This window comes from Salvelinus alpinus, chromosome 15 (genome assembly GCF_045679555.1).
Source record: "Salvelinus alpinus chromosome 15, SLU_Salpinus.1, whole genome shotgun sequence".
NCBI classification, from domain to species: Eukaryota; Metazoa; Chordata; class Actinopteri; order Salmoniformes; family Salmonidae; genus Salvelinus; species Salvelinus alpinus.
The window spans coordinates 3,040,955-3,067,566 of NC_092100.1; the positions used below are offsets into that span (position 1 = coordinate 3,040,955).

The 26,612-nt window shown below is 45.1% G+C and overlaps 1 protein-coding gene across 5 annotated transcripts in view; it reads left to right on the top strand.

Annotated features, from left to right (window-relative positions):
- Positions 1 to 26,612, top strand: part of nme7 (NME/NM23 family member 7) — a 189,250-nt gene that overhangs the window by 11,502 nt on the left and 151,136 nt on the right. For 3 of the 5 annotated variants that reach the window (XM_071342281.1, XM_071342278.1, XM_071342280.1), the window contains 5 exons: positions 416 to 582; positions 10,067 to 10,177; positions 21,399 to 21,449; positions 22,380 to 22,587; positions 23,521 to 23,626. In XM_071342281.1, coding sequence (XP_071198382.1) covers positions 416 to 582; positions 10,067 to 10,177; positions 21,399 to 21,449; positions 22,380 to 22,587; positions 23,521 to 23,626 — 643 coding nt within the window. The remainder of the gene's footprint in view (positions 1 to 415; positions 583 to 10,066; positions 10,178 to 21,398; positions 21,450 to 22,379; positions 22,588 to 23,520; positions 23,627 to 26,612) is intronic. The other 2 variants (XM_071342282.1, XM_071342279.1) reach the window with 1 other exon arrangement.

A 26,612-nucleotide genomic window follows, 5' to 3' on the forward strand; every position in this document is an offset into this window, starting at 1 on the left:
GGTAAATACAGGCTAATATATTGATAAAAGTCACCTTGTCCAAGAGATTTCCATGATTATGAAAACATCGCGCCAGGGTAAAGCTACACGAAACACAACCCTTATTTTAAGTGTTTCTAGAATCCCCTATGGGGAAAAATTAATGGTGGAAAAACGATTGGAACCATTTCCTTCTTTGACCACTAGGTTTTATGGGTGTTATGACTCATACTGTGGTACTCTATTGAAGAAAATATCAGCTCATGTCTCTCTGCATAAAACAAGTCATCTGTCTTTTTCCTCAGTGAATGCTCAGGTCTCGAAATGCTCAGGTCTCGAAATGCTCAGGTCTCGAAATGCTCAGGTCTCGAAATGCTCTGGTCTTGTGTTACTTTTATTTGGACCTGCTAGAAATGTTATTTTGTTTTCTTTCCAGTTTGATGTGAAGAACCAGCGTACCTTCCTGAGGCGGACCAAATACGATGAGCTTCACCAGGAGGACCTGTTTGTTGGAAACCGTGTGAACGTGTTCTCCCGTCAACTCGACCTGATTGGCTATGGAGACCAGTATACAGGAAACAAGCTCGGCAGCAAGAAAGAGAGGTATGTGTGTTGATGGTGGTGCAACGTCTCCGTAGAACAAGCGGTAATACACTGTTAAAGGCTTGGGAAAGATCAATGATAGCACGCTGTTTAACATTCCATCTATTTGTATTGTGCTCTTCCACGTGCTCTTGATAGATTGACAGACCAGACGACACACCCCGAGTTGACCTCTAACCTCACCACCTCAGGGCCTGCAGTTGACATTTTTCTGACATCCTGTAGGGAAGACAGACAGATAATTTTAATCCACTGTTTAGAGGTTGATGCACTGGCGGACTTACCATTAGGCAGAAGATTGCCTCAGTCCTCACATCAACAAGGGGCCTGATGAGCTGAGCATAATTAATGGGACTTGCAAAGCAAACGTCCCCATTCTAGGTCTTCGACACACTTCTTCTTCTCTGGAACCCTCCTCCTCCTACACCGTTTAAGCTAGAAACGCCATTCAAACTTTAAAACGTGCAGATGGATCCGGAATATTGTTTGTATGCAACTTTTTGCAACTCGTTTGTTATCTTTTATACTTTTGAAGTGATATATTTTTTTGTCCTCCATCCGCTTACATGAGATTTCCTGAAGATTTCAAAAAGGCCTCATTGTGACATCGTCACATTCCGTTCACTGTAAATGCAATAATGCAACTTTTGACACAAATCAGCTACTTTGACCACTTTGGAACAACAGACAAAACGTTACATCGTTCACTAATCTACGACTGAAATCTGGCGTTTTGAACAAAATCATATTCTGTTAAAAAGTTACAGCTTTTTTTAGTGGCCGCATCAACAACATTTTCTGTAAAAAAAAATATTTTGCAAACAACTGCCGTTTTGAGCACTACCCAAAAGAGTTTGACAAAACGTTAGAGGGTATAAAATCTTCTTCTACTTGTCTTCTATTCAAATCTGTTTTTCGGAAACAAAATATCCACTACGGATCTACACTGAACAAAAATATAAACACAACATGTAAAGTGTTGCTCCAATGTTTCATGAGCTGAAATAAATGTTTTCAGAAATTTTCCATACGCACAAAAAGCTTATTTCTCTCAAATGTTGTGCACAAATTTAAGATCCCTGTTAGTGAGCATTTTATGTTTTGTCAAGATTACCCATCCACCTGACAGGTGTGGCATATGAAGAAGCTGATTAAACAGCATGATCATTACACAATGATCATTACACAGGTGCACCTTGTGCTGGGGACAATAAAAGGCCACTCTAAAATGTGCAGTTTTGTCAGACAACACAATGCCACAGATGTCTCAAGTTTTGAGGGAGCATGCAATTGGCATCGTCGTTTTAGAGTATTTGGCAGTACGTCCGACTGGCCTCACCACCGCAGACGACATATAACCTCGCCAGCCCAGGACCTCCACATCCAGCTTCTTCAACTGCGGCATCGTCTGGGGGGGGGGCCCATGGCTGCGCCCTTGCCCAGTCATGTGAAATCCATAGATTAGGGCCTAATGAATTGTAACTTGTTGCATTTATATTTTTGTTCAGTATAACAATACAGCTGTTTTAGTGACTGCATTACCACATTTTCCCCCCAACTTTTTCCAAACATCTGCCGTTTTGACCACTCCCCCAACAACATAGAGGAAATGACATCATCCCCCCCCTACTTCCTCTGCTTTTCAAATCCCAAAACGGATTAGGAATAGCGTCTACCGATCAGTAGATGTTTTAATAACCCTTCAACTGCTCTCTTTCTAGCTGTAGTCATGTCAGAAGTTAGCAGATTAACAACAGCTGCAAATTCCAATAAAACGACATCATGTTTTGAATCTAGTAAAGACATTTCTCACACTTGTTTTATCCGTAAGGGAACAGTGTTGCTAGGTTAATGGGATTCTAATTCAAGACTCCAATTTCATATTCACCACCTTTTAAACCATTTTGTTGTTGACTCTGTCAGGGAACTGGCTCAAAGATTTTCAACCAAGACCACAGTTCTCACTCCCATGGATAATAATAAACCAATATTTAGAATTCCTGTACATCTAGTTAATCTGTCTGTCAAATATGGGTTCTTCCCCAATGCTTGGAAGTCTGCTGCAGAGATACCCGTTTTAAAATCTGGTGACCCGACACTGGTGGAAAATGACCCACCTATAAGCATTCCTCCAGTGGTATGAAAAGTAGCTGAACGATGGGTGGCTGATCATCTGACTGATCACCTCATTCAGGGCAACTCCACACATCAAATGCCATTCGGTTTCAGAACTAACCATTCTACCGAAACAGCCAGTTGCTATTTTCTGGAGTGCTTTAAATCTAAACTGGACATAGGTGGTGAAGTCGGTGTGTTTGGATCTGAAAAAGGCCTTTGATACTGTGAATCATGAGGTCCTCCTATCCAAAGTATCCTCCCTTAATGTGTCCACTGAAGCCATTAGTTGGATGTAATCCTATCTGACAAACAGAAGTCAAAGGGGTTTGTTTGGGGGACACTCAGTCGAACTCTCTTTACCATAACATTGGGGTCCCACAAGGGTCAATATTAGGCCCTCCTCTGTTTACCATCTATATAAATTATCTCCCACTTGCTTGCTCACAAGTTAACATGTATGCAGACGATACAGTTCTGTATGTACACCAAAAAAAATTGACAACTAGTTGTTAACTGAAGCTATGATACATGTTACTAAATGGATGACTAATTCTTGCCTGTGTTTAAATATTGACAAGACTGTTTGTATGTACTTCTCTAAGAAATCCATCGGTTCTTCCCAAACAGCTGTTCTTGTTAATAGAGAGAATCTGAACGCTGTGTCTGACTTCAGGTATCTTAACGCTGTGTCTGACTTCAGGTATCTGAACGCTGTGTCTGACTTCAGGTATCTGAACGCTGTGTCTAAACTTCAGGTATCTGAACGCTGTGTCTGACTTCAGGTATCTGAACGCTGTGTCTGACTTCAGGTATCTGAACGCTGTGTCTGACTTCAGGTATCTGAACGCTGTGTCTAAACTTCAGGTATCTGAACGCTGTGTCTAAACTTCAGGTATCTGAACGCTGTGTCTGACTTCAGGTATCTGAACGCTGTGTCTAAACTTCAGGTATCTGAACGCTGTGTCTGACTTCAGGTATCTGAACGCTGTGTCTGACTTCAGGTATCTGAACGCTGTGTCTGACTTCAGGTATCTGAACGCTGTGTCTGACTTCAGGTATCTGAACGCTGTGTCTGACTTCAGGTATCTGAACGCTGTGTCTGACTTCAGGTATCTGAACGCTGTGTCTGACTTCAGGTATCTGAACGCTGTGTCTGACTTCAGGTATCTGAACGCTGTGTCTGACTTCAGGTATCTGAACGCTGTGTCTGACTTCAGGTATCTGAACGCTGTGTCTGACTTCAGGTATCTGAACGCTGTGTCTGACTTCAGGTATCTGAACGCTGTGTCTGACTTCAGGTATCTGAACGCTGTGTCTGACTTCAGGTATCTGAACGCTGTGTCTGACTTCAGGTATCTGAACGCTGTGTCTGACTTCAGGTATCTGAACGCTGTGTCTGACTTCAGGTATCTGAACGCTGTGTCTAAACTTCAGGTATCTGAACGCTGTGTCTGACTTCAGGTATCTGAACGCTGTGTCTGACTTCAGGTATCTTAACGCTGTGTCTGACTTCAGGTATCTGAACGCTGTGTCTGACTTCAGGTATCTGAACGCTGTGTCTGACTTCAGGTATCTGAACGCTGTGTCTGACTTCAGGTATCTTAACGCTGTGTCTGACTTCAGGTATCTGAACGCTGTGTCTGACTTCAGGTATCTGAACGCTGTGTCTGACTTCAGGTATCTTAACGCTGTGTCTGACTTCAGGTATCTTAACGCTGTGTCTGACTTCAGGTATCTTAACGCTGTGTCTGACTTCAGGTATCTGAACGCTGTGTCTGACTTCAGGTATCTGAACGCTGTGTCTGACTTCAGGTATCTTAACGCTGTGTCTGACTTCAGGTATCTTAACGCTGTGTCTGACTTCAGGTATCTTAACGCTGTGTCTGACTTCAGGTATCTGAACGCTGTGTCTGACTTCAGGTATCTGAACGCTGTGTCTGACTTCAGGTATCTGAACGCTGTGTCTGACTTCAGGTATCTTAACGCTGTGTCTGACTTCAGGTATCTTAACGCTGTGTCTGACTTCAGGTATCTTAACGCTGTGTCTGACTTCAGGTATCTGAACGCTGTGTCTGACTTCAGGTATCTGAACGCTGTGTCTGACTTCAGGTATCTGAACGCTGTGTCTGACTTCAGGTATCTGAACGCTGTGTCTGACTTCAGGTATCTGAACGCTGTGTCTGACTTCAGGTATCTGAACGCTGTGTCTGACTTCAGGTATCTGAACGCTGTGTCTGACTTCAGGTATCTGAACGCTGTGTCTGACTTCAGGTATCTGAACGCTGTGTCTGACTTCAGGTATCTGAACGCTGTGTCTGACTTCAGGTATCTGAACGCTGTGTCTAAACTTCAGGTATCTGAACGCTGTGTCTGACTTCAGGTATCTGAACGCTGTGTCTGACTTCAGGTATCTTAACGCTGTGTCTGACTTCAGGTATCTGAACGCTGTGTCTGACTTCAGGTATCTGAACGCTGTGTCTGACTTCAGGTATCTGAACGCTGTGTCTGACTTCAGGTATCTTAACGCTGTGTCTGACTTCAGGTATCTGAACGCTGTGTCTGACTTCAGGTATCTGAACGCTGTGTCTGACTTCAGGTATCTTAACGCTGTGTCTGACTTCAGGTATCTTAACGCTGTGTCTGACTTCAGGTATCTTAACGCTGTGTCTGACTTCAGGTATCTGAACGCTGTGTCTGACTTCAGGTATCTGAACGCTGTGTCTGACTTCAGGTATCTGAACGCTGTGTCTGACTTCAGGTATCTGAACGCTGTGTCTGACTTCAGGTATCTGAACGCTGTGTCTGACTTCAGGTATCTGAACGCTGTGTCTGACTTCAGGTATCTGAACGCTGTGTCTGACTTCAGGTATCTGAACGCTGTGTCTGACTTCAGGTATCTGAACGCTGTGTCTGACTTCAGGTATCTGAACGCTGTGTCTGACTTCAGGTATCTGAACGCTGTGTCTGACTTCAGGTATCTGAACGCTGTGTCTGACTTCAGGTATCTGAACGCTGTGTCTGACTTCAGGTATCTGAACGCTGTGTCTGACTTCAGGTATCTGAACGCTGTGTCTGACTTCAGGTATCTGAACGCTGTGTCTGACTTCAGGTATCTGAACGCTGTGTCTGACTTCAGGTATCTGAACGCTGTGTCTGACTTCAGGTATCTGAACGCTGTGTCTGACTTCAGGTATCTGAACGCTGTGTCTGACTTCAGGTATCTGAACGCTGTGTCTGACTTCAGGTATCTGAACGCTGTGTCTGACTTCAGGTATCTGAACGCTGTGTCTGACTTCAGGTATCTGAACGCTGTGTCTGACTTCAGGTATCTGAACGCTGTGTCTGACTTCAGGTATCTGAACGCTGTGTCTGACTTCAGGTATCTGAACGCTGTGTCTGACTTCAGGTATCTGAACGCTGTGTCTGACTTCAGGTATCTGAACGCTGTGTCTGACTTCAGGTATCTGAACGCTGTGTCTGACTTCAGGTATCTGAACGCTGTGTCTGACTTCAGGTATCTGAACGCTGTGTCTGACTTCAGGTATCTGAACGCTGTGTCTGACTTCAGGTATCTGAACGCTGTGTCTGACTTCAGGTATCTGAACGCTGTGTCTGACTTCAGGTATCTGAACGCTGTGTCTGACTTCAGGTATCTGAACGCTGTGTCTAAACTTCAGGTATCTGAACGCTGTGTCTGACTTCAGGTATCTGAACGCTGTGTCTGACTTCAGGTATCTTAACGCTGTGTCTGACTTCAGGTATCTGAACGCTGTGTCTGACTTCAGGTATCTGAACGCTGTGTCTGACTTCAGGTATCTGAACGCTGTGTCTGACTTCAGGTATCTTAACGCTGTGTCTGACTTCAGGTATCTGAACGCTGTGTCTGACTTCAGGTATCTGAACGCTGTGTCTGACTTCAGGTATCTTAACGCTGTGTCTGACTTCAGGTATCTTAACGCTGTGTCTGACTTCAGGTATCTTAACGCTGTGTCTGACTTCAGGTATCTGAACGCTGTGTCTGACTTCAGGTATCTGAACGCTGTGTCTGACTTCAGGTATCTGAACGCTGTGTCTGACTTCAGGTATCTGAACGCTGTGTCTGACTTCAGGTATCTGAACGCTGTGTCTGACTTCAGGTATCTGAACGCTGTGTCTGACTTCAGGTATCTGAACGCTGTGTCTGACTTCAGGTATCTGAACGCTGTGTCTGACTTCAGGTATCTGAACGCTGTGTCTGACTTCAGGTATCTGAACGCTGTGTCTGACTTCAGGTATCTGAACGCTGTGTCTGACTTCAGGTATCTGAACGCTGTGTCTGACTTCAGGTATCTGAACGCTGTGTCTGACTTCAGGTATCTGAACGCTGTGTCTGACTTCAGGTATCTGAACGCTGTGTCTGACTTCAGGTATCTGAACGCTGTGTCTGACTTCAGGTATCTGAACGCTGTGTCTGACTTCAGGTATCTGAACGCTGTGTCTGACTTCAGGTATCTGAACGCTGTGTCTGACTTCAGGTATCTGAACGCTGTGTCTGACTTCAGGTATCTGAACGCTGTGTCTGACTTCAGGTATCTTAACGCTGTGTCTGACTTCAGGTATCTGAACGCTGTGTCTGACTTCAGGTATCTGAACGCTGTGTCTGACTTCAGGTATCTGAACGCTGTGTCTGACTTCAGGTATCTGAACGCTGTGTCTGACTTCAGGTATCTGAACGCTGTGTCTGACTTCAGGTATCTGAACGCTGTGTCTGACTTCAGGTATCTGAACGCTGTGTCTGACTTCAGGTATCTGAACGCTGTGTCTGACTTCAGGTATCTGAACGCTGTGTCTGACTTCAGGTATCTGAACGCTGTGTCTGACTTCAGGTATCTGAACGCTGTGTCTGACTTCAGGTATCTGAACGCTGTGTCTGACTTCAGGTATCTGAACGCTGTGTCTGACTTCAGGTATCTGAACGCTGTGTCTGACTTCAGGTATCTGAACGCTGTGTCTGACTTCAGGTATCTGAACGCTGTGTCTGACTTCAGGTATCTGAACGCTGTGTCTGACTTCAGGTATCTGAACGCTGTGTCTGACTTCAGGTATCTGAACGCTGTGTCTGACTTCAGGTATCTGAACGCTGTGTCTGACTTCAGGTATCTGAACGCTGTGTCTGACTTCAGGTATCTGAACGCTGTGTCTGACTTCAGGTATCTGAACGCTGTGTCTGACTTCAGGTATCTGAACGCTGTGTCTGACTTCAGGTATCTGAACGCTGTGTCTGACTTCAGGTATCTGAACGCTGTGTCTGACTTCAGGTATCTGAACGCTGTGTCTGACTTCAGGTATCTGAACGCTGTGTCTGACTTCAGGTATCTGAACGCTGTGTCTGACTTCAGGTATCTGAACGCTGTGTCTGACTTCAGGTATCTGAACGCTGTGTCTGACTTCAGGTATCTGAACGCTGTGTCTGACTTCAGGTATCTGAACGCTGTGTCTGACTTCAGGTATCTGAACGCTGTGTCTGACTTCAGGTATCTGAACGCTGTGTCTGACTTCAGGTATCTGAACGCTGTGTCTAAACTTCAGGTATCTTAACGCTGTGTCTGACTTCAGGTATCTGAACGCTGTGTCTGACTTCAGGTATCTGAACGCTGTGTCTGACTTCAGGTATCTGAACGCTGTGTCTGACTTCAGGTATCTGAACGCTGTGTCTGACTTCAGGTATCTGAACGCTGTGTCTGACTTCAGGTATCTGAACGCTGTGTCTGACTTCAGGTATCTGAACGCTGTGTCTGACTTCAGGTATCTGAACGCTGTGTCTGACTTCAGGTATCTGAACGCTGTGTCTGACTTCAGGTATCTGAACGCTGTGTCTGACTTCAGGTATCTGAACGCTGTGTCTGACTTCAGGTATCTGAACGCTGTGTCTGACTTCAGGTATCTGAACGCTGTGTCTGACTTCAGGTATCTGAACGCTGTGTCTGACTTCAGGTATCTGAACGCTGTGTCTGACTTCAGGTATCTGAACGCTGTGTCTGACTTCAGGTATCTGAACGCTGTGTCTGACTTCAGGTATCTGAACGCTGTGTCTAAACTTCAGGTATCTGAACGCTGTGTCTGACTTCAGGTATCTGAACGCTGTGTCTGACTTCAGGTATCTGAACGCTGTGTCTGACTTCAGGTATCTGAACGCTGTGTCTGACTTCAGGTATCTGAACGCTGTGTCTGACTTCAGGTATCTGAACGCTGTGTCTGACTTCAGGTATCTGAACGCTGTGTCTGACTTCAGGTATCTGAACGCTGTGTCTGACTTCAGGTATCTGAACGCTGTGTCTGACTTCAGGTATCTGAACGCTGTGTCTAAACTTCAGGTATCTGAACGCTGTGTCTGACTTCAGGTATCTGAACGCTGTGTCTGACTTCAGGTATCTGAACGCTGTGTCTGACTTCAGGTATCTGAACGCTGTGTCTGACTTCAGGTATCTGAACGCTGTGTCTAAACTTCAGGTATCTGAACGCTGTGTCTGACTTCAGGTATCTGAACGCTGTGTCTGACTTCAGGTATCTGAACGCTGTGTCTGACTTCAGGTATCTGAACGCTGTGTCTGACTTCAGGTATCTGAACGCTGTGTCTGACTTCAGGTATCTGAACGCTGTGTCTGACTTCAGGTATCTGAACGCTGTGTCTAAACTTCAGGTATCTGAACGCTGTGTCTGACTTCAGGTATCTGAACGCTGTGTCTGACTTCAGGTATCTGAACGCTGTGTCTGACTTCAGGTATCTGAACGCTGTGTCTGACTTCAGGTATCTGAACGCTGTGTCTGACTTCAGGTATCTGAACGCTGTGTCTGACTTCAGGTATCTGAACGCTGTGTCTGACTTCAGGTATCTGAACGCTGTGTCTGACTTCAGGTATCTGAACGCTGTGTCTGACTTCAGGTATCTGAACGCTGTGTCTAAACTTCAGGTATCTGAACGCTGTGTCTGACTTCAGGTATCTGAACGCTGTGTCTGACTTCAGGTATCTGAACGCTGTGTCTGACTTCAGGTATCTGAACGCTGTGTCTGACTTCAGGTATCTGAACGCTGTGTCTGACTTCAGGTATCTGAACGCTGTGTCTGACTTCAGGTATCTGAACGCTGTGTCTGAAACATGTGAAGAGGGTGGTTAAAAACAGTTACGTTTGGATTATCCACCTTTAGGTTTATCAGACCTTTCCTTCCTCTGTATGCCGCCAAACTATACATGCATGCTATGATCTTCTGACAGCTGAGATATTGTCTGGTTGGAGAGATGTGATGTACTAAACCCAGGTTTTGATCCACATGGCGCACAATGTACAAAGCATGTCTCTCTCTCTCTCTTCCCTTGTTTTCCTGCAGAACTCTTGCTATGATTAAACCAGATGCAGTCAACAAGATGGGAGACATTCTACAGATGATCAATGACGCCAACCTGATCCTAACCAAAGCCAAAATGACAAAGCTGACATGGTAAAGGTCAAAGTTATTATTTCCGCTGAGAGACGCAGGTGACTGTCTAGGTGGGGCTGATGATTTATTGCAATGTCAGTAAGCTCAGTTACATATGGCCGTAGTCTTCAATGTGTCTGTGTAAATGACAGGGTTTGTTGTCAGATGGCCCCCCAGGCCTGGGGCTGCTGGACTACTATTCTAGAGCTGCACCCCCCCAGAAATGTGTTTTTACGCGATGGAACAAAAGCTTTATTTTTCTCAATTCATAACTCTCATGTCTACTTTGCCCCGGGAAGGTCACTCTGAGGTAAAGCTACATTAGTATGAAAAGGGCTAAGTTACAACATTCCACGACTATCTTTCCGTTGCTGCGGGTGCCAGTGAAGGACAATAGAGTGGGAGATGAGAATATACCATTTTGAGAGAGATGTGATATGTGCCACAGACAGCTTATTCTGCCAAGTGTCAAAGCTCCTCCCATTCAAAGGTAGGGGGTGGGCTTGATTATTCACACATGTCAGAAACATATGGCGTGCCAGGGGAGCTGGGCTGTGTTATTACCTGCTGTCAACATATGGCGTGCCAGGCGACCTGGGCTGTGTTATTACCTGCTGTCAACATATGACGTGCCAGGGGACCTGGGCTGTGTTATTACCTGCTGTCAACATATGGCGTGCCAGGGGATCTGGGCTGTGTTATTACCTGCTGTCAACATATGGCGTGCCAGGGGACCTGGGCTGTGTTATTACCTGCTGTCAACATATGGCGTGCCAGGGGACATGGGCTGTGTTATTACCTGCTGTCAACATATGGCGTGCCAGGCGACCTGGGCTGTGTTATTACCTGCTGTCAACATATGGCGTGCCAGGCGACCTGGGCTGTGTTATTACCTGCTGTCAACATATGGCGTGCCAGGGGACATGGGCTGTGTTATTACCTGCTGTCAACATATGGCGTGCCAGGGGACCTGGGCTGTGTTATTACCTGCTGTCAACATATGGCGTGCCAGGGGAGCTGGGCTGTGTTATTACCTGCTGTCAACATATGGCGTGCCAGGCGACCTGGGCTGTGTTATTACCTGCAGTCAACATATGGCGTGCCAGGGGATCTGGGCTGTGTTATTACCTGCTGTCAACATATGGCGTGCCAGGGGATCTGGGCTGTGTTATTACCTGCTGTCAACATATGGCGTGCCAGGGGACCTGGGCTGTGTTATTACCTGCTGTCAACATATGGCGTGCCAGGGGATCTGGGCTGTGTTATTACCTGCTGTCAACATATGGCGTGCCAGGGGATCTGGGCTGTGTTATTACCTGCTGTCAACATATGGCGTGCCAGGGGACCTGGGCTGTGTTATTACCTGCTGTCAACATATGGCGTGCCAGGGGATCTGGGCTGTGTTATTACCTGCTGTCAACATATGGCGTGCCAGGGGATCTGGGCTGTGTTATTACCTGCTGTCAACATATAGCGTGCCAGGGGAGCTGGGCTGTGTTATTACCTGCTGTCAACATATGGCGTGCCAGGCGACCTGGGCTGTGTTATTACCTGCAGTCAACATATGGCGTGCCATGGGATCTGGGCTGTGTTATTACCTGCTGTCAACATATGGCGTGCCAGGGGACCTGGGCTGTGTTATTACCTGCTGTCAACATATGGCGTGCCAGGCGACCTGGGCTGTGTTATTACCTGCAGTCAACATATGGCGTGCCAGGGGATCTGGGCTGTGTTATTACCTGCAGTCAACATATGGCGTGCCAGGCGACCTGGGCTGTGTTATTACCTGCAGTCAACATATGGCGTGCCAGGCGACCTGGGCTGTGTTATTACCTGCTGTCAACATATGGCGTGCCAGGGGATCTGGGCTGTGTTATTACCTGCTGTCAACATATGGCGTGCCAGGGGATCTGGGCTGTGTTATTACCTGCAGTCAACATATGGCGTGCCGGACGGGCAGCGATCTGGGGCTGTGTTATTACCTGCTGTCAACATATGGCGTGCCAGGGGACCTGGGCTGTGTTATTACCTGCTGTCAACATATGGCGTGCCAGGGGACCTGGGCTGTGTTATTACCTGCTGTCAACATATGGCGTGCCAGGGGACCTGGGCTGTGTTATTACCTGCTGTCAACATATGGCGTGCCAGGCGACCTGGGTTGTGTTATTACCTGCAGTCAACATATGGCGTGCCAGGGGATCTGGGCTGTGTTATTACCTGCAGTCAACATATGGCGTGCCAGGCGACCTGGGCTGTGTTATTACCTGCAGTCAACATATGGCGTGCCAGGGGATCTGGGCTGTGTTATTACCTGCTGTCAACATATGGCGTGCCAGGCGACCTGGGCTGTGTTATTACCTGCAGTCAACATATGGCGTGCCAGGCGACCTGGGCTGTGTTATTACCTGCAGTCAACATATGGCGTGCCAGGCGACCTGGGCTGTGTTATTACCTGCTGTCAACATATGGCGTGCCAGGTGACCTGGAGTGAGGTTACCTAACGGTAGCAGGCAGCAAAAGGCTCTCAGTGTTAGATTGCAGACAAAGCAGAAAGGTTGTCTTTGTGTCTGTGTGTGAGAATAGTTTGTCCTCTGTCTATGATCTTTCCATCCGGAGGTGGGTTTGTAATACATTACCGTGCAATTTGATGCCTCATGTGGTTTGCCAATAATATCCTATCCTCCTCACTAGGGCTGGCACAATTACCTATAACCCTGTAACCGACAGTTAGGGAGAAAGGCTGTCATGAAAATTAAAATTACTGTACTAACCTTTTTGCTTTTTTAGAACAAACAGCTGACTGAAGATGGGACAGCCAGACTTTCGTAACGGTTGAGTCCGTTTCTGTGATAACAACGTGATGAAACTTTGTTGCCACTTGCTGAAACAAGCAAGGGTGTAGCAAACGATGAATAGAATGAGCTTGGAACCTCTAACCCGGCGATTTGACTGGTAAACTGATGGCTGCCAGTCCAAGGTGTAGCAAACGATGAATAGAATGAGCTTGGAACCTCTAACCCGGCGATTTGACTGGTAAACTGATGGCCGCCAGTCCAAGGTGTAGCAAACGATGAATAGAATGAGCTTGGAACCTCTAACCCTGGGCGATTTGACTGGTAAACTGATGGCCGCCAGTCCAAGATGTAGCAAACGATGAATAGAATGAGCTTGGAACCTCTAACCCGGGCGATTTGACTGGTAAACTGATGGCCGCCAGTCCAAGGTGTAGCAAACGATGAATAGAATGAGCTTGGAACCTCTAACCCCGGGCGATTTGACTGGTAAACTGATGGCCGCCAGTCCAAGGTGTAGCAAACGATGAATAGAATGAGCTTGGAACCTCTAACCCCGGGCGATTTGACTGGTAAACTCATGGCCGCCAGTCCAAGGTGTAGCAAACGATGAATAGAATGAGCTTGGAACCTCTAACCCGGGCGATTTGACTGGTAAACTGATGGCCGCCAGTCCAAGGTGTAGCAAACGATGAATAGAATGAGCTTGGAACCTCTAACCCTGGCGATTTGACTGGTAAACTCATGGCCGCCAGTCCAACCACTACGCCATCATTGACTTGAAAAGGGGACGTCCGTTCTATTCGTTCTAAACCCTCTTCCTCAAAGCTGCCCACGTCCCTTAATGTTGATGATGTGGTTGTTACTGACAGGAAGCACATGGCTGAGCTGGAAGGCAGCCACAGTTCGTCCTTTATTTAAACGGGGGAGGAGATCAAGCTGATCCTAACTGTTATAGGCACATTTCTATCTTGCCCTGTTTATCAAAAGTGTTAGAAAATCTTGTCAATAATGAAATCAAATGTTATTGGTCACATACACATGGTTAGCAGATGTTATTGGTCACATGGTTAGCAGATGTTATTGGTCACATACACATGGTTAGCAGATGTTATTGGTCACATACTCATGGTTAGCAGATGTTATTGGTCACATACACATGGTTAGCAGATGTTATTGGTCACATACACATGGTTAGCAGATGTTATTGGTCACATACACATGGTTAGCAGATGTTATTGGTCACATACTCATGGTCAGCAGATGTTATTGGTCACATACACATGGTTAGCAGATGTTATTGGTCACATACACATGGTCAGCAGATGTTATTGGTCACATACTCATGGTTAGCAGATGTTATTGGTCACATACACATGGTTAGCAGATGTTATTGGTCACATACACATGGTTAGCAGATGTTATTGGTCACATACACATGGTTAGCAGATGTTATTGGTCACATACACATGGTTAGCAGATGTTATTGGTCACATACACATGGTTAGCAGATGTTATTGGTCACATACACATGGTTACTTACTTACTTACTTACTGTTGTAACTTTAATGTGTTACAGAGTTAATGTTTAAGTTAATTCATTGAGCTGTATCTAAAGATATTTCTTTACTGTTATTTACATATGTAATTGTATTGGTTAGTATTGAATTACGCTTTTGACTGCAAGTTCCAGAATGCCTTGCGACAGGAAGTAGAGAGTGAACGCGCTAGTTAAGTGCAATTAACAGGTGATTATTTTTGGCTCCTTTGCGCTAGCATCTTAGCATTGCTTTGTAGAATCTAAAGTTGTTAAATGTAACGTGATCAAGAATTATTACTAAAAGAAGCTTTCATATCAACCCGACGTCCCGAGTCATTACTTTGAAGATAGTTATTCTATACTTACTTACTTTATTGTCCCCATGGGGAAATTTTGTTGCAGTGTCATGTACACATTTAAAGATGTTAATGCGAGTGTAGCGAAATGCTTGTACTTCTAGTTCCGACAATGCAGTAATATCTAACAAGTAATCTATCAAATCCACAACAACTACCTAATACACACAAGTGTAAAGGAATGAATGAGAATATGTACATATAAATATATGGATGAGCGATGGCCGAACGGCATAGGCAAGATGCAATAGATACATGTAATGTAAGATATGTTAACATTATTAAAGTGACATTGTTTAAAGTGACTAGTGATCCATTTATTAAAATGGCCAGTGATTGGGTCTCAATGTAGGCAGCAGCCTCTCTGAGTTAGTGATGGCTGTTTAGCAGTCTGATGGCCTTGAGATAGAAGCTGTTCTTCAGTCTCTCAGTCCCAGTTTTGATGCACCTGTACTGACCTCGCTTTCTGGATGATAGCGGTGTGAACAGGCTGTGTAACTGACTGGCTTTTCTTGATGTCAATAATATTCTCTCTGGTATGCAATCTGGTTTCCACTCAGGTTATGGCTGTGTCACTGCTAGGGTTGCAAAGGGTCGAAAACTTTTGTTGTTGAGCCCTGGAATTTTGCATAAATTCATCAAAAAAGTTATCTTATAACAGTGAACCTTTTTTTGTGGGATACACATAAGGCAATTCTAGGTCTTGTGGCATATTTTGGTTAAACTATCCCCAATGGAATTGCAACCCTCTGCATGCTCGGTGCATTCTTCCATCACATGTACAGCTGATTCTCAAGATCTTGCACACTAATGAGATGCTATTGAGCCCACACTACTACACTGTCTGAGCCAAGGACTACATGATTTCTGGTGAGTTTTCATTACAATACTGGGTGGGGTGAATTTATTTTATATGACATACATGCTTTTTTTGTTAACTAGTAAATAGTAGCCTACAGCAAAGTGTGTTTAAATAATTTCTAACTTGTTTCTGCTAGTTAATGTTTGCTAACATGTGAGTTTTAGCTTGCTTGAGCTTGCTAACTGAGGAGTGTTAATTCACCCGTTACCATACATGTTTCATTTTAAAACGTTTATCTTACAAAGGAGTTGTTTAAACTGCTTAACTTTTTATCTGTACATGGAATTGTATTTGTTTTTCTTTTACTCATTTTTTTCTAATCTTTACAGGAAAATGCCACGGGCACTATCTGATGTGTGGAGACATTTCACTGCAGCTAATGTAGAAGGAAAAGCAGTGTACATTTGCAAATACTGTGGCAAATCATATGTGAAGAATGCAACAAAGATGCAGAATCATCTGGCCAAGTGTATAAAGTTCCCTCAGCGCTCACAACAAGCAACCTCTGACAAAAGTCCCTCTACTTCTATTCGAGGTGAAAAGGATGAATCAGACACCTTATCAATAGCAACAGCTCATGGTCCTCCTGGAATCAGAAGTTTTTGTGACTCAATGGAGAAACGTAGTCAGAGAAATGCTGATGAATGTCTTGCTCGAGCTGTGTATGCAACTGGTTCACCTCTGATGCTCACAGGCAATGTGTATTGGAAGAGATTTCTAAATGTCCTTCACCCAGCATACACCCCTCCAACCAGACATGCTTTATCTACTCATTTGCTGGATGCAGAGTTCAACAGAATTCAAGCGAAGGTCAAGCAAATCATAGAGAAAGCAGACTGTATTGCAATCATCTCTGAAGGGTGGTCGAATGTTCGTGGGCAAGGAATAATTAACTACATAATCTCCACCCCTCAACCAGTATTCTACAAGAGCACAGACACAAGGGACAACAGACACACCGGTCTCTACATTGCAGATGAGCTGAAGGCAGTCATCTTTGACCTTGGACTACAGAAGGTATTTGCACTGGTGATAGACAATGCTGCGAACATGAAGGCTGCTTGGTCTAAAGTGGAGGGGTCCTACCCTCACATCACACCCATTGGCTGTGCTGCTCATGCATTGAATCTGCTCCTCAAGGACATCATGGCACTGAAAACAATGGATACACTCTACAAGAGAGGCAAGGAAATGGTTAGGTATGTGAAGAGTCATCAAGTTACAGCAGCAATCTACCTCACCAAGCAAAGTGAGAATAATAAGAGCACCACATTGAAGCTGCCCAGCAACACCCGTTGGGGTGGTGTCGTCATCATGTTTGACAGTCTCCTGGAGGGGAGGGAGTCTCTCCAAGAAATGGCCATATCACAGTCTGCCGATATGGACAGCCCCATCAAGAGGATCCTCCTGGATTAAATATTTTGGGAGAGAGCGGTAAGTGTCCTGAATCTCCTGAAAACTTTAGCAGTAGCCATTGCACGCATTGAGGGAGACAATGCCATCCTGTCTGATGTTCAGACTCTGCTTGTAGATGTAAGAGAATGAATCTGTACTGCCCTGCCCACTTCACTGTTGCTCCAATCAGAGGAAACTGCAGTTCTGAAATACATCAAAAACCGTGAAAACTTCTGCCTGAAGCCCAAACACACCGCAGCGTACATGTTGGACCCCAAGTATGCTGGCAAGAGCATCCTGTCTGGTGCAGAGATCAACAAGGCCTATGGTGTCATCACTACCGTGTCTCGCCACCTTGGCCTGGAATAGGGCAAGGTTCTTGGCAGTCTGGTGAAGTACACTTCCAAGCAAGGGCTTTGGGATGGAGATGCAATATGGCAGTCGTGCCAACATATCTCCTCAGCCACCTGGTGGAAGGGACTTTGTGGATCGGAGGCTCTTTCCCCTGTTGCCTCCATCATCCTCCAAATCCCACCAACATCAGCCGCCTCAGAGCGCAACTGGTCCTTGTTTGGGAATACACACACCAAAGCACGCAACAGGCTGACCAATACAAGGGTTGAAAAATTGGTGGCCATCCGGGGAAATTTTTGGCTTTTTGGGCCTGACAACGAACCATCCACAACAAGGTTGGAAAGTGACAGTGAAGATGAGGCCTCAGAGTCTGCTGTTCAAGAGGTAGACATTGAGGAGGTCCAGGAGAGAAGACATGGAAGCCTGAGAGGAAGACAACCAAAGCTTTAGTTTCTAGACTATAATTTTACAGATGTATGTTGAAAATGTTTTTGAGAGATGCGATGGACGATTGGGGATCATTCAATATTCCCTTTCTTTTGTTGATCAGTGAAATCATCCCATGGAAGAGTCAACTCATTTAATTAAAGTTCAATTCGTAATTAAATCGTTTTTTAAAATTTCTATTGGAAGAATTTAATCATTTGCAATTATGTCTACTTATGATAAGGCAAAATGTTTATTTTCTGTCTCCATATATGGTAAATATATCCAATGCAAAAAACATTACATTTAAATGGTATTCATATTAATTTGCATTTCCATTAATTCCCATATATCCCCGTTAATTCCCACGGAAAGTTTCCACCTCTGAATATTCCCCAAAATGTGCAATCCCGAGTCACTGCAACCTTAAAGGCCATCAATGATGTCCCGTCTGTCCTTGACTATAAGCAATAATGTGCTGTTTTTATTGATTTGGCCAAAGCTTTTGATACGGTCGACCATTCCATTCTTGTGAGTCGGCTAAGGAGTATTGGTGTCTCTGAGTGGTCTTCGGCCTGGTTTGCTAACTACCTCTCTCAAAGAGTGCAATGTGTAAAGTCAGTACCCCAAGGCTCGATCCTAGGCCCCATGCTCTTCTCAATTTACATCAACAGCATAGCTCAGGCAGTAGGAAGCTCTATCATCCATTTATACTCAGCTGGCCCCTCCCCGGATTTTGTGTTAAATGCTCTATAACAAAGCTTTCTTAGTGTCCAACAAGCTTTCTCTGCCCTTAACCTTGTTCTGAACACCTCCAAAACAAAGGTCATGTTGTTCGGTAAGAAGCAACCTTCATTCTCCACATACACCACCTGTTCTGCCAGTCACATTCTGTTAAATGTCCCCAAAGCACACACATCCCTTGGTGGCTCTTCCTTTCAGTTCGCTGTAGCTAGCGACTGGAACGAGCCGCAAAAAACCCTCAAACTGGACCGTTTTATCTCTATATTCAATGACTCAATCGTGGACACACTTACTGACAGTTGTGGCTGCTTCGCGTGAGGTGTTGTTGTCTCTACCTTCTTGCCCTTTGTGCTGTTGTCTGTGCCTAACAATGTTGTACCATGTTTGTACTGCTACCATGTTGTGTTGTTGTCGTCTTAGGTCCCTCTCTATGTAGTGTTGTGGCAGGTCCTTCTTTATGTAGTGTTGTCTTAGGTCTCTCTTTATGTAGTGTTGTCTTAGGTCCCTCTTTTTGTAGTGTTGTCTTAGGTCCCTCTCTATGTAGTGTTGTCTTAGGTCTCTCTTTATGTAGTGTTGTCTTAGGTCTCTCTTTATGTAGTGTTGTCTTAGGTCTCTCTTTATGTAGTGTTGTCTTAGGTCTCTCTTTATGTAGTGTTGTCTTAGGTCCCTCTCTATGTAGTGTTGTCTTAGGTCCCTCTCTATGTAGTGTTGTGGCAGGTCCCTCTTTATGTAGTGTTGTCTTAGGTCTCTCTTTATGTAGTGTTGTCTTAGGTCCCTCTTTATGTCGTGTTGTGGCAGGTCTCTCTTTATGTAGTGTTGTCTTAGGTCTCTCTTTATGTAGTGTTGTCTTAGGTCTCTCTTTATGTAGTGTTGTCTTAGGTCCCTCTCTATGTAGTGTTGTCTTAGGTCCCTCTTTATGTAGTGTTGTCTTAGGTCTCTCTTTATGTCGTGTTGTGGCAGGTCTCTCTTTATGTAGTGTTGTGGAGTCTCTCTTTATGTAGTGTTGTCTTAGGTCTCTATGTAGTGTTGTCTTAGGTCTCTCTTTATGTAGTGTTGTTGTGTCTCTCTTGTTGTGATGTGTGTTTTGTCCTATATTTTTAATCCCAGGCCTTTGCCTTTTGGTATGCCGTCATTGTAAATAAGAATTTGTTCTTAATTGACTTGCCTAGTTAAATAAAGGTTAAATAAATACAATAAAAAATAAAGCAGAGACAAACAAGATCCATTTTGCCTAAATTGTTTTTTGGGGGGGAAAATGGTGCCCCTTGTGTGCACTTCTGGTAATCCCATATACCCCAGTATGCTACAGAAACGGTATGAAAATATAGATTCCTCCTAAACCTACTGTGAGGACTCGTCCTCACTTACCTGTGAGGTGATGCTTTTTGAACGAGCTAACTGTACAGTTTTTCTATTTATATTGTAGATATCAACCTACAGCCCTGATCCCATTTCAGAACAACTGACTTGACAATGTGCTACTTGAAGGACAGAGGGGGGCGTTTGTCATTGGCTGGAGGCAGACTGTTTCACATGAGATCGGAGGGTGGCAGCACCACTCCTTACAATCACACAACACACACACACACACACACACACACACACACACACACACACACACACACACACACACACTCACAACACACACTCGCTCACACCGCCTCAGTGACTTGGATGTATGTTTGTACAAGACCAAAGTATGTTGTGTCCTCTCCTGCTTAGAATAGGAAATCACTGTGGAATAGAATGAGAATCAATGAGAAATGACGATTGTAGCCGCTATTGAAATGTCTGTTTTTTATTTTAAAAGGTGATAGGAATCTGTAGTACTGCAGCTGGCTAGGGGCATCAGAGTGGTGTTGGTGAGGATCATATTTCCAACATGTAATTGAAATGGAAAATGCTGATTTTTGCTAATCTTTCCTCTCATTTTTGAAATGACTGACAGGGAACGTTTTACAGATGCATTTCATATGTGATTTTCAGGATTCTAGATTTCAGAATACGATTGTGACGTGTCCCTTTTTCTTCTGACATTTTCTTGAAATATTTTTTAGTACTCTTGTAATTTTGAATTACAAATAATTGTTTTATAGGACTGGCTTTTCAGATTTTCAGACTGTTCCTTCTGAACAATAAAGAGAAGGATTCCCTCATTTGTACACCTGGAACATCTGAGCTTGTAGCTTGTTATGAGAACAGGGCACACAGAGCTGAAAAAACCCAAGGTCACCTTTTATTATTCTGTGGTAGGCAGCTAGCTTCTGGACACATGGAGTAAAAACACGGCCCCGTTCTACCGGCTGTAACACAGCTACGTTCACTAGAATTAACTAGAATGTCTCTCAAAGTTCCTTTTTTTGACGGAGTGTGCAGAATAAAACCATAATATAATGAGAAAGGAGAGAGGAATGTCAGTGACCTGTTGAATCCCCGGGTGTCCTCTGGTGGTGGTGTGGTTGGGGCTGTGTCCCAAATGGACCCCTATTCCCTATATAGTGCACTACTTTAGACCAGAGCCCTATTCCCTATATAGTGCACTACTTTAGACCAGAGCCCTATTCCCTACATAGTGCGCTACTATAGACCAGAGCCCTATTCCCTATATAGTACACTACTATAGACCAGAGCCCTATTCCCTATATAGTGCACTACTTTAGACCAGAGCCCTATTCCCTACATAGTGCACTACTTTAGACCAGAACCGTACCGAGTCAACGCCAGACTTCATTTGATCACTCATTAACCCTGTGTGTTTATGGGTTTCTTACAGGAAGCAGGCAGCAGACTTTTACACTGAACATCAGACAAAGTCTTTCTTCAAGTGAGTCCTTCCTGTGTAAATGATTAGCCCGTCTTCTCGCTGTGTGTGAGCAGAGCGGCCAAGGGCATGTTTCAAGGAGGCTCCAAGGGCCAACTAACCAGTAACCACCATTATTAGCAGTCTATATATGACATTTATTGCACTGACAATGTGGTGACATTTGAACAGTCTTGACAGGGACAATTACCTCCCTTAAATCAAGAGAATTAGAAGTACTTTCATCTACACATTTCATCTGAATAATTCAAAATCTCTGTGGTGTATCTTAAAAAATGTGACCTTCAATTACATATTCCTCACCATCTGAGTTATATATTCCACACCATCTGAGTTATATATTCCACACCATCTGAGTTACATATTCCTCACCATCTGAGTTACATATTCCACACCATCTGAGTTACATATTCCACACCATCTGAGTTACATATTCCACACCATCTGAGTTACATATTCCACACCATCTGAGTTACATATTCCACACCATCTGAGTTACATATTCCTCACCATCTGAGTTACATATTCCACACCATCTGAGTTACATATTCCACACCATCTGAGTTACATATTCCACACCATCTGAGTTACATATTCCTCACCATCTGAGTTACATATTCCACACCATCTGAGTTACATATTCCTCACCATCTGAGTTACATATTCCACACCATCTGAGTTACATATTCCTCACCATCTGAGTTACATATTCCTCACCATCTGAGTTACATATTCCTCACCATCTGAGTTACATATTCCTCACCATCTGAGTTACATATTCCTCACCATCTGAGTTACATATTCCTCACCATCTGAGTTATAAATAGTTCATAAGTAGTTTATTGGAGATTTCATTAAAGGTTCTGTTGCTGAAAGTGTTATTCTGACAGTTTTTATTGGAGTTTGCATAAAAAACATATTTTCTTTTTTTAGCAACCTGGTGCAGTTTATGACCTCTGGCCCTGTGGTTGCCATGGAGCTGATGGGCGACGAGGCAGTGTCAGTGTGGAGAAGGATTCTAGGCCCCACTGACTCGGGCGTAGCACGGAAAGAGGCCCCACCAAGCCTGAGAGCTCAGTTTGGCACAGATGGCACCAGAAACGCTGGACATGGGTCTGACTCACTGGCTTCAGCAGCAAGAGTAAGTCATTCTAGTAGTGAGAAGTATTGAGCCCTGGGGGACATCAGTAGTGACCCATTATAGAGGCCCTAGTACCAAGCCCAGGGGGACACCAGTAGTGAGAACAGGAGAGGACCTAGGACAGAGCCCTGGGGAACACCAGTATTGAGACATTATAAAGGACCTAGAACAGAGCCCTGGGGGACACCAGTACTGAGACATTATAGAGGCCCTAGTACCAAGCCCAGGGGGACACCAGTAGTGACCCATTATAGAGGCCCTAGTACCAAGCCCAGGGGGACACCAGTAGTGAGACATTATAGAGGCCCTAGTACCAAGCCCAGGGGGACACCAGTAGTGAGACATTATAGAGGCCCTAGTACCATGCCCAGGGGGACACCAGTAGTGAGACATTATAGAGGCCCTAGTACCAAGCCCAGGGGGACACCAGTAGTGAGAACAGGGGAGGACCTAGTACAGAGCCCTGGGGAACACCAGTAGTGAGAACAGGAGAGGACCTAGTACAGAGCCCTGGGGAACACCAGTAGTGAGAACAGGAGAGGACCTAGTACAGAGCCCTGGGGAACACCAGTAGTGAGAACAGGAGAGGACCTAGTACAGAGCCCTGGGGAACACCAGTAGTGAGAACAGGAGAGAACCTAGTACAGAGCCCTGGGGAACACCAGTATTGAGACATTATAAAGGACCTAGAACAGAGCCCTGGGGGACACCAGTACTGAGACATTATAGAGGCCCTAGTACCGAGCTCTGGGGGACACCAGTAGTGAGAACAGGAAAGGACCTAGTACCAAGCCCTGGGGGACACCAGTAGTGAAAACAGGAGAGGAGCTAGTACATAGCCCTGTGGGACACCAGTAGTGAGACATAATAGAGGACCTAGTACCAAGCCCTGGGGGACACCAGTAGTGAGTAATTCTTTGTTCTTCTGTTTAGGAGCTGGAGTTTTTCTTCCCATCCACAGCGGGCCATGGTCCCGATAACACGGCCAATTGCACAGACTGTGCCTGTTGCGTCATCAAACCTCACGCTATATCAGAAGGTAAGTTAGCCATCTTTGTTTCACATGGAACCTAGCCTTACTCTACACAAGTACATATTCATCTTCTCTCAACCCTATGACACGTTTTCCTGTATACTATACCCTTCAATTATACTTGCATTATGGCTATTTTCTGTCGTACTTTGAGTGCCTAAAATATAAAAACCTCACTGTCAATAAGCATTCAGAAAGAGGCCTAAATAGTACTTGGCTGAAGGAATGTAGCCAACAGTAACGTTGCCAATTTACAATTACTTTGCCAACTTAGTTTAACTCCTCTCAACAGCCTGTTATCCCGAGAAGTGACTTGGCCAGGCTGCTGGTGTAAAATCCTTAGCTGCCTTTAAACCCTGGTTCTTATATAACTGCTAGCCCCCTTCCTTTCTTACCCTGCTGTTGTTATACTTTGTAACCAACCCTCCAGTTGTCCTGATCCCTGTTGGAGCAGGGAGAGAGCGTACGACTAGAACACTGACCTGTGAAATAAAACATCCTCTGGTGTTGAGTACTGAGACGTTGGACTGACTGGGCTGGTGTTGAGGACTGAGACGTTGGACTGACTGGGCTGGTGTTGAGGACTGAGACGTTGGACTGACTGGGCTGGTGTTGAGTACTGACACATTGGACTGACTGGGCTGGTGTTGAGTACTGACACATTGGACTGACTGGGCTGGTGTTGAGTACTGAGACGTTGGACTGACTGGGCTGGTGTTGAGTACTGACACGTTGGACTGACTGGGCTGGTGTTGAGTACTGACACGTTGGACTGACTGGCCTGGTGTTGAGTACTGACACGTTGGACTGACTGGGCTGGTGTTGAGTACTGACACGTTGGACTGACTGGGCTGGTGTTGAGTACTGACACATTGGACTGACTGGGCTGGTGTTGTGTACTGAGACGTTGGACTGACTGGGCTGGTGTTGAGTACTGAGACGTTGGACTGACTGGGCTGGTGTTGAGTACTGAGACGTTGGACTGACTGGGCTGGTGTTGAGTACTGAGACATTGGACTGACTGGGCTGGTGTTGAGTACTGACACGTTGGACTGACTGGGCTGGTGTTGAGTACTGACACGTTGGACTGACTGGGCTGGTGTTGAGTACTGAGACATTGGACTGACTGGGCTGGTGTTGAGTACTGACACATTGGACTGACTGGGCTGGTGTTGAGTACTGAGACGTTGGACTGACTGGGCTGGTGTTGAGTACTGAGACGTTGGACTGACTGGGCTGGTGTTGAGTACTGAGACGTTGGACTGACTGGGCTGGTGTTGAGTACTGAGACATTGGACTGACTGGGCTGGTGTTGAGTACTGAGACATTGGACTGACTGGGCTGGTGTTGAGTACTGAGACATTGGACTAGGCTATGGACTGACTGAGGAGAGAACTAGAGTATCTGATTAGATGTATAGTAGTCTGAATTTAGTGCCTAAACAACACAGGCAGACGGTTCACTGTTGACTGCGTTGAGCAGGTTGGACGTTGCTGTTGGAGAGGAATGCTCTGCTCTCTCTGTTTACGGATGTCTCTCTGGTTGTTTCTGATGGGCAGTGTTGTTTCTAAAGAGAGATGTCACTGATGTCCCATATGTACAGTCGTGGCCAAAAGTTTTGAGAATGACACAAATATTAATTTCCACAAAGTTTGCTGCTTCAGTGTCTTTAGATATTTTTGTCAGATGTTACTATGGAATACTGAAGTATAATTACAAGCATTTCATAAGTGTCAAAGGCTTTTATTGACAATTACATGAAGTTGATGCAAATATTTGAGTCAATATTTGCAGTGTTGACCCTTCTTTTTCAAGACCTCTGCAATCTGCCCTGGCATGCTGTCAATTAACTTCTGGACCACATCCTGACTGATGGCAGCCCATTCTTGCATAATCAATGCTTGGAGTTTGTCAGAATTTGTGGGTTTTTGTTTGTCCACCCGCCTCTTGAGGATTGACCACAAGTTCTCAATGGGATTAAAGTCTGGGGAGTTTCCTGGCCATGGAAGAGGGACCTTGCAATTCATCTGATCACTCTTCAAAACATTCTGGAGTATATGCAAATTGCCATCATACAAACTGAGGCAGCAGACTTTGTGAAAATTATTGTGTCATTCTCAAAACTTTTGGCCACGACTGTACAGTACCTCTGGGTGAGTCACTCAGCCCACAGGCTTCACCAGGGCCCCACTGAGCTCACAGTTTGACATAGTCTTAACACACACACACGGATTCTGTCCATGACAAACAATCCACACACGGATTCTGTCCATGACAAACAATCCACACACGCGACGCAGACACACAGCTTCTTCCCCCTCAGGAGAATGAAAATATTTGGCATGGGCCTTCAAATCAAATTTATTTATATAGCCCTTCTTACATCAGCTGATATCTCAAAGTGCTGTACAGAAACCCAGCCTAAAACCCCAAACAGCAAGCAATGCAGGTGTAGAAGCACGGTGGCTAGGAAAAACTCCCTAGGAAGGCCAGAACCTAGGAAGAAACCTAGAGAGGAACCAGGCTATGAGGGGTGGCCAGTCCTCTTCTGGCTGTGCCGGGTGAAGATTATAACAGAACATGGCCAAGATGTTCAAATGTTCATAAATGACCAGCATGGTCAAATAATAATAATCACAGTAGTTGTCGAGGGTGCAACAAGTCAGCACCTCAGGAGGATCCTCAAAAAGGTCTTCAAAAAGTTTTACAGCTGCACCATCGAGAGCATCTTGACTGACTGCATCACTGCTTGGTATATACCAGTACATCACATCCTCGACTTCTATATCAGGTGGTGTCAGAGGATGGTCTGAAAATTGCCAAAGGTTCCAGCCACCCACACTACTGAGTCCCACAAAACACACACATTCACATACACACCACACAACACACACATATACCGACAACACAAACACTGACAACAAAAACACTTTTTACTCTGTTCTTTATTTTATGCTTTACGCTATCCTGATGGCTAGTCACTTTACCCTGC